The sequence below is a fragment of the Cherax quadricarinatus genome, chromosome 10, assembly GCF_038502225.1.
Source record: "Cherax quadricarinatus isolate ZL_2023a chromosome 10, ASM3850222v1, whole genome shotgun sequence".
Lineage (NCBI taxonomy): Eukaryota > Metazoa > Arthropoda > Malacostraca > Decapoda > Parastacidae > Cherax > Cherax quadricarinatus.
This window is the reverse complement of record NC_091301.1, coordinates 33,923,603-33,931,869: the sequence shown is the minus strand read 5'-3', so window position 1 is coordinate 33,931,869 and position 8,267 is coordinate 33,923,603. Positions and strand designations below refer to the sequence as shown.

At 39.5% G+C, this 8,267-nt stretch overlaps 1 protein-coding gene across 4 annotated transcripts; it reads left to right on the top strand.

The window, feature by feature from the left end:
- Window positions 1-1,425: 1,425 nt before the first annotated feature.
- On the top strand, window positions 1,426-4,744 carry LOC128688029 (zinc finger protein 217). Of its 4 annotated transcripts, XR_011391828.1 has the most exons (4): window positions 1,426-2,411; window positions 2,634-3,045; window positions 3,310-3,690; window positions 3,953-4,744. XR_011391828.1 is itself a non-coding variant. In XM_070083762.1 (3 exons), exons 1-3 carry the CDS (start codon window positions 2,298-2,300, stop codon window positions 3,342-3,344), a joined length of 561 nt encoding a protein of 186 aa, XP_069939863.1. In that variant the 5' UTR covers window positions 1,426-2,297; the 3' UTR covers window positions 3,345-4,744. The 4 variants fall into 4 exon arrangements, 3 of the variants coding, with proteins under 3 accessions (XP_069939863.1, XP_069939864.1, XP_069939865.1); XM_070083762.1 differs by having other exon boundaries at window positions 3,310-4,744; XM_070083764.1 differs by having other exon boundaries at window positions 1,436-3,045.
- Window positions 4,745-8,267: the final 3,523 nt, after the last annotated feature.

Sequence of the window (8,267 nt, the reverse complement as noted above, 5' to 3'; positions counted from 1 at the left end):
GAACGAGTTTAGGAGCGGGCCTCTTGACCCTGAAAGGGTTAATAGGGTAACAAGTGTGAGTGTTGATGTCATTGTTAGTAGGGTAACAAATGTGAGTATTCATGGTTGTTGTCAGTGTTAGTAGGATGACAAGCGTGAGTGTTGATGTCGGTATTAGTAGGGTGACAAGTGTGAGTGTTCATGTCAGTGTTAGTAGGGTAACAATTGTGAGTATTCATGGTTGATGTCAGTGTTAGTAGGGTAACAAGTGTGAGTATTCATGGTTGATGTCAGTGTTAGTAGGGTAACAAGTGTGAGTATTCATGGTTGATACCTTGGAAACATTTCCTCTAAGTTACATAGCTGATAATTGTTTTTCTTGTCTTAGTTAACCCTTTGAGGGTCGACAGGCCCTCTCCAAAACTCGTTCTCAGGGTCGGCCAAATTTAAAAAAAAAAAAAAATTATTTTCTCTTATGAAAAGATAGAGAATCTTTTCCCGATCATAACGACACCAAAAGTTTGAAATTTGATAGAAAACTTACGGAATTATGCTCTCGCAAAGTTAGCGGTCTCGGCGATGTTTACGGATCGGCGATTTTGCCCACTTTGAGCCCCATTTTCGGCCAATTTCACTGTACTAGTCGACAAAAAACATGAATATTTGGCTAGAACTACATTTTTTCTATCGAATGGGTGCAAGAAACCACCCATTTATAAATTCAACTATCCAGTACAGTGGTCAGAATTTAGCAATTTTGCCAATTTCACACAAATTTCAAAAGATGCCAATTTCGGAATAGGGTCCAGAATAAACAAGAAAGACATTCCTGGCACTAAAATGACATTTCCTCTAGTCATTAGTCACGTCTCAAGGCCCCTCTTATATTCTTTTGCTTTCCACTTTGAATTTTTATTCTCACAAAAAATATAAGATTTACTGTTATGCAGACTACTGCATTAGTGTAAAAAATGGTATAAATATTATTGGTGCACTTGTGAAAGAATATTAGACTCACCAGTTGACGTGTATTGCACGCTTGGCACGATTTGTTTACTTTTGAAGTTTGGTAAAAATCGAACATTTCTGCTATTTTGAGCTCAATTTCAAGGCACCTTTCATTGTAAAACCAGTCAAAATCATCTCAATTTCAGTAATATGTCTTCCATTCTATAAAATGAGACCAAGAAAACTAGAATACAACAATAAATACCATACGAAAATACACTGCAAAGTCGCTGATTTATTAAAAAAAAATGGAAAAAGTTTTTTTTTTCTCATTATGCACTGTGTGCTGCAGGATTTTTTTTAGACCGTGCACACTGACCACATAGACCCATTCTTTCATATGAAGGCCTACCAGCTTTCTCCCACTAGATTTGAGGTCGCTAGAATTTATGAGTACTAGTACGTCAAAAACCCCTACGCGTAAGACGTACTAGTACGACGAAAACCCTCAAAGGGTTAAAACTGCACCAAAGCAGGATTTACAATCTCTAGTTTATTTTTCTCATCATTATTGACCAAAATGAAGAACTGCTGCTCTTCATTTACTTAAGTGGCAAAAATAAGGAAATTAGCATTAATGATATGATAGGAACAAAGGTACACTATTTTCTGTAATTGAAGATTAGAGAAATTGTTCTTGGTATATGTACTACATTTAAATGTAAGGTAATGAATGTTAACTTTTTGTTTTGGGGCATAAAAATCATAGTTATCTGTTTTGGATTGGTTAACATAGAAATAAGAAAGTGTCAATACTGAGGTAACGTTTCTCAAAATGAGATTACACTCTTAAACGATCCTTGTACGCTGGTTGTTGGCCGAGGCTCGAGCATATGTGGGCCTCATTGAAAGACTAGGCTGAGCCCACGCTCATATTTTGCAGGAGTTGGTTGTCCCTGAGGATGGTGGCAGTGTGGCATCTGGAGGCGTGTTGGTGTGTCCAGTGTGTGGCAAGATAGCCCAAGGCCGAAATCGCCGCCAGAACATGGACAACCACATTCTTACGCACACTGGGGAGAGGCCCTTCCAATGCACGTTATGCCCTTATAGAGCATCACAGCAGGGTAACCTGAAGAGACATCTTCGGACTGTTCACAATCAGGCTGTGTCTGACCCTTGTTTGAACTCTCTTTCTGGTTCTCTTCACTACTCAGAAGTGAATCCCAACCTTCCTCATCATCATTCACAACCTGGAAGTGCAGTAACACAAACACAAGCAACACAAAATTTTGAGTCAAATCTTTCGAGTTTGCCTCCTAATTCAAGTGATCAATCTGGGACACCATCTCAATCAAGTCGCACAGCAAAGGATGAAGAACCTCCTTTTGGTCTTCATCTTCGTCTTAAAGCTGAAGCAGAACCTACTGCTCGTTCTTGTTCAGAAACACGTCTCTGAAATTTTAGGTGTAGCAACATTTAGAAAGGTTAATGTTGTTCTTGATAGCATTAGAGTTTGACAGTGATACCTACCATATGCACTTAAGAATGTGAATAAGTGACCATTGTTTACTAAGAATTATTTAACAAAGGTACTGTATCGTGTATACTGTATAGTAATGATTAAATGGGTCATCTAGAAATGGCAACTTAAGAGCGCATAGTATGCGCCATGTGGAGGACTGAGGAAGGTGTTGTTTGTGTTGCAGGAAGCTGTGCAAGGGGTGGCGGAGGGTGTGGCGACACGCAAGCTGGCCTGTCCCATGTGTTCCAAGGTCTTCCACGGGACTAAGCGCAAGTACCGTCTTGACAGGCACATGTTAGTTCACTGGGGACTGAAGCCTTTCAAGTGCCCACACTGTCCATATCGTTCAACGCAGCAGAATAATCTAAATAGACACATGAAAAATGTTCATGCTCAGATAATAGGTCCCATACAGGAGAATGAAGAGTGTGTGCAATCAAACTCCCCCATGTCCAGTCATCCTAGTTTATTACATCAGGAGTCTCTCCAAGACTTGCAGGAAGAATATTCACATTCATCTAAGGGAAATGAGGAAGGTCCAATGTCCTGTGAGACAGAGAGTCATCGCAGGGATTATCATTTGGAACAGGATACAGGTATACTAAAAACATTGTAAAAATTCAGATTGTTATGTAAAGAATGTAGAAGTGTAGATATGTGGTGGTAAAAAACTTATTGACTAATAAAATTCACTTGTGATGAAGCATTCATAACTATAAGCAGTCAGTGGTCAATAGCTACCCTCACAGAACTGCGGATGTTACCAGCAAGGTACCCTGGACTTGATGCCCACTGCCGCCCTAGCTGGAGCTGTATGCTGCTCTTGAGACATGCCTTGACCATGGCCTGGTGTGTTGCAGGCGGCGCTACTCGAGGTGGAGGCGATACTTGCTGATGAAGATGATGACGAGATGGCACCCGAGGAAGTGGCAGTTGATGGCGCAGAAGACCTGGTTGGCGGAAGCAGTGGCATCATCATTGGAGCCATGGCGGCATCCTCGTGTCAGGTCTGTGGCAAGGTGTTCCAGGGCACAAAACGCAAGTACCGCTTGGAGCGTCACATGGCCATCCATACTGGCGAGAAGCCATACTCTTGCCCAATGTGTGATTACCGTGCCAATCAAAAAGAACACCTGAGTCGTCATATAAGAAACCTGCATAGGCTTCAGTCATCCCAGGTTCACAGCAGTGCCCACCATGCCCATGCTGCAGCCACTTGATCATATATCAATATTAAAAAGGTGTGATGCTTCATGTTTACTATAATAAATTTTTGTTCATATGAATTCAAGAAATGTGATTTAAGCATATAATTGTTACCTTTGATTGAAGCTCGTATGCTTGACTGTTTATTTTATTTATCTGGAGCCAGAGAGAGGAATGCATCTGTAGTTTATGCAATAAGGCAGTAGTCATGGAGCCATCACTTAAGATGTAGGGCTCCTCGTAGCGTGGACAAAAGCTAACGAAGCGAGTCTATAGGTAGTGGCTTCTCCATTGCAGGAATCGGAGGACGGAGTGGATCGCTGTGCCCTATGCGGCAAAGAATTCACGGGGAGGAACAGGCGAAATAATCTGGTACGTCATGTCAAGACACATACTGGAGAGAAACCTTTCTCTTGCCCCTGTTGTTCCTACCGTGCCTCTCGAAAGGAGCACATGATTCGACACTTAAAGAAAGGGTCCTGTGTGTATCATCGTTTTAGAGCTGGGGGAGCAGGATTAGATAATTCCAAAGAAGCTTGTGATGAAGGTGTGAAGGCTGTAGTGGATATGTACTTATCACAGCTCTCAGCAGCTCCAGCCCTCAATCACAACCTAAACCAAATGTGAATACTGTATAGACAAGTTTAAAACCTTCTCATGAAATATGGGAAATTGGCATAAATTTTAAAGTAATTTTTTGAAGTTTTTAGAATTGACCTTTTTATGAAAATGCATTGAAAGATTGGTGTTTGTGTATATTGATAAGAATATTAATTGCCCATAATGGGTTGTAAATAATGGTATCATGAACATTCCTTGCTGATTATATTTTTATCAGACATTCCTGAGCCACAGTGCAAGACACTTCAGATATTATATAGTTGTAAAATAATCGCTTTGTATGCGATGGGTCTCCCATCACCAAGACATTAATGTATTTTATTTACAGGTTGTTTTTGTAACTTGTATAATAGAGTAACATATTAGTATGTTATACTTTGTGATATTGTAAATGGTAAACATTTGCTTAGCTCTCATACCTAGCTTTTTTATGTAGAATTTTGGGATAAATAAATTATACAGTTAGATGATGGCCATACTTTTTTACCTACAGTGTTCCTTGTATGTTGTTGAAGAATACTGAGCTACACATAAAATGACAGTGTACATATAAATAATAATTTTCTTATGACTTGTACTTCAAGGTATATTTGTTAACCAGTACTGTATTACTTCATTCAGCAAATATCTTTGGCTTTCATTGTCATTCAGTATCATACATTGAGCATATTTATCACTTAATCTTCTAATTTTATAAAAGACTTACAAATGTCTTAAGTAGTTATTCTAACAAGAAAATTGTCTTGTTTTCACATCGGCGTTTTGCTCTATGGATATTGCTTACAATGCACATAGTATAGAAACCTCTCGTGCATAAGCAAAATTTAAGGATGATTAACTGAGTCATTTATGATTATATACACAACTTATGCTAGACCAGTTTTGGAGTATGTGGTTCCAACATTAATCCCTGACTTTGACCAGACACAAGTTTGGTACCAGAACTGAGAGCAGTGAACTGTGAGGAAGAACTATAAAATACTTAAACAACACAGGAAGCTAGGAGAACCAAGGAAGAACTGAAAATAACATTGAAATTACTGCAGGGATTAAATAGGGTAAATAGGGAAAGGGTGTTTGAGATGTGTGGAGATAGTGCCAAGGGACACATTTTGCTTAAGTTAATGTTGCTAATGAGAAACTGAGACAGTAGGAAGTATATTTTCATACTTGGGGTAGTAAACAAATGAATCTGGAATTCACAATGCAAAATTCTGCCAGTATAGCAAAATGAAATTTGGGGTCATTTTGTGTTTAAAGGTTTTTTTAAATATTGCTAATTGACGTAAGAAATCCATTAATATTTAACCCTTTGACTGTCGCAGGCCCCTTTCTGAAACTGTCATTCTATGTCGCAAAATATTTGAAAAAAAAAAAAATTTCTTATGAAAATGTTAGGATTATTTTACTGAGTGTTTTAAGCCTAAAATTTTTTTTTTGCTATCAGTACTTACCGAGATATAGAGCCGCAAAGTTGGCATAAAGTGAGCTGCGTGCGGCGACTGCCGCCCACCTGGTATTCTTTTATTTACTCTAATTCAAAAGTTTCTTGTATTTTCCAATATTTCTCTTTTCCAAGTAGTTTATGTGGCCTGTGAGACCAATGTAAGGTGCATTGTTCAAATATGCACTCATTGTTTACAACACAATAACTGAACAAACTTTATCACTATTAGTTTGTGTATAAAATTTGTTTACACAAACAAACAATACAAAACAATGTTTATTACTATTGTTCCATAATATATATACATATGTAGTCACTGAACATGTTCCTAGAACTGCTGCAGCTTGTGAAACTCTTTGAAACATGGGTATATGCAGAGTGGCACTTGACATTCCTCGCACATAAAACGAGTGTCTCTGCGTGTTTGTGGGCGTTTTGTGGTATGTGTACATACATAACACCTCTTCTGAGCATTTTTCTTAAGTAGTAGGAGGCAGTTGTATGGGGTAGTGATCACCAGGCCTCAAACGAGATGGCGTGTGTTGGTAATTTCGTGGGCGCTGGTCTATTGCAGGTGTTGCTCCTTGGTACTTTGCAATTATTTGTCTGATTACTGACAAACAAAATTCACCATATTTTGGTGTTTTGTTGGTCCTCAACTTGTATATGTTATAAGCATTTAGCATGGAGATATCAACAAGATGGAAAAAAAGTTTTATATACCACTTATAACTCTTGAGTACACAATCAGCAAACCCAATCTGCATGTCACATTTGTCCACTAAGCGCATATTGAGGTTGTAGTCCATGACAGCTGCAGGCTTTAGAATGGGTTCATTGGTCTCTCTGTTGTGCCTGCCAGTGTGTGCCATTTCATTTCGGCGAACTGATGTCAACAATGTGACATCACATTTGTCATGCCACCAAAATGCCACGATGTCATTCACAGCAAAGGCTTGCACCTCACCTCTGAGAGTGCCAGCGTTGAACCTTGGCATATGTTTACGATTACCACGCACTGTGCCACACACGTCTGTCAAGTTCACTCACAAGAAATCACTGAGTAAGGGGCTTGTGTACTAGTTATCAGTAAATAACATATGCCCCTTACTAAGATCTGGTTCCATCATTGTTCTAACCACATCTCCAGAGATACCCAATAACTTCATGTTATCTCTCAAAGTATTACTGCCGGTGTACACAATGATATCCAAAACTAGACCACTTCTGCAATCACACAGTACAAATAACGTTATACCAAAGCGTTTCCTCTTGCTTGGTATATATTGCTTGAATGAGAGTCTTCCTTTGAATAAAATCAAAGACTCATCAATAACAAGCTTCCTGAAGGGATAGAAATACATGCTGGAACATCCTTTTCTTCAGTTGACTGCAGTTCAACATCAGAAAATAGTTTTTCCAGACTTAAGCCCTCACCATCCTCATGAGAAATATCATGAAGACTATTGGTAGCATGATCGTGAGCCATACTTCTCATGGTGGAACCATCAGGGAGAAGGTCTGGCAGGGTTTTCCTAGCCTTTTCCTCCCAACATTTGGGACTTGGTTTCCCCCAAACTAGTTGTTCCTCACTGTCTAACAGGCCCATAAAATTATTCCCTAATAAAGAGGTCGACCCCTTCGAAGGGAATTTCATCTGAGATACCTACAGGGAGATAGCCAACTTGATATGCAGATTCTACCCATGATTTGTGTACAGGTGTCCTTATGGTTGAACCCGTAATACCCTTCAACAATATATCTACCCCAGTATAGGTATCCTTAGACACTGGCAGCACTCCAGCACGTAGCAAGGAGTAGGTGCTACATCCATCTCTCAAGGACAATATGTTCTCAACTCTGCCTACATCCTTTTGCAAACCAACTGTGGACCTACTAGAAAATATACACATCCTGGGGTCTAGATCCAAAGGTTCCTCCTCACCTTGCCTTGAAGACCTAATGCAGGCAACTGGATGTATTTCTGCAGTTAGGGTCCCCTGGGATGGTTCCTCCCTTTCCTGATCTCGCTGTCTTGACCAGCAAAACTTTTGTGTGTGTCCAGTTTTGTTACAGTAGTAACAGATAAAAATCTTAAAGGTATTTTTACCATTTGGTGTAGGACTGGTACTGTTTACTCGAGGACCTGAAACATTATCCGATTGTCTAGGTAAACTTTGAGCTCCAGCTGACTTACCTTTTCCTTCTAGTTTAGAGGGTGCCTCAGCCTTCATTTGTCCCTGAAAATTCTTGTCCCACTTACCTTTATGACCATAGGACTTGGAATATGGTTTAGAACGAGTGGGGAAGTTTTCAGAAAGAGCATGACTGTTTTTACTTACCAATTCCCTGCGAGCCAAGAATCGGTCACCTAGATCCAGTGCTTCTGAAAGATTATCTGGATTTTTGTCCTCCAAATATTCTCTGAGGTCAACAGGGATTGTATTGTACAATTCCTCATGAACCATCAGATCTACTAATTTGTTATAGTCTTTACTAACTCCTTTAGAACAAACCCATTTCTTAAAAAGGAACAGTTTCTCA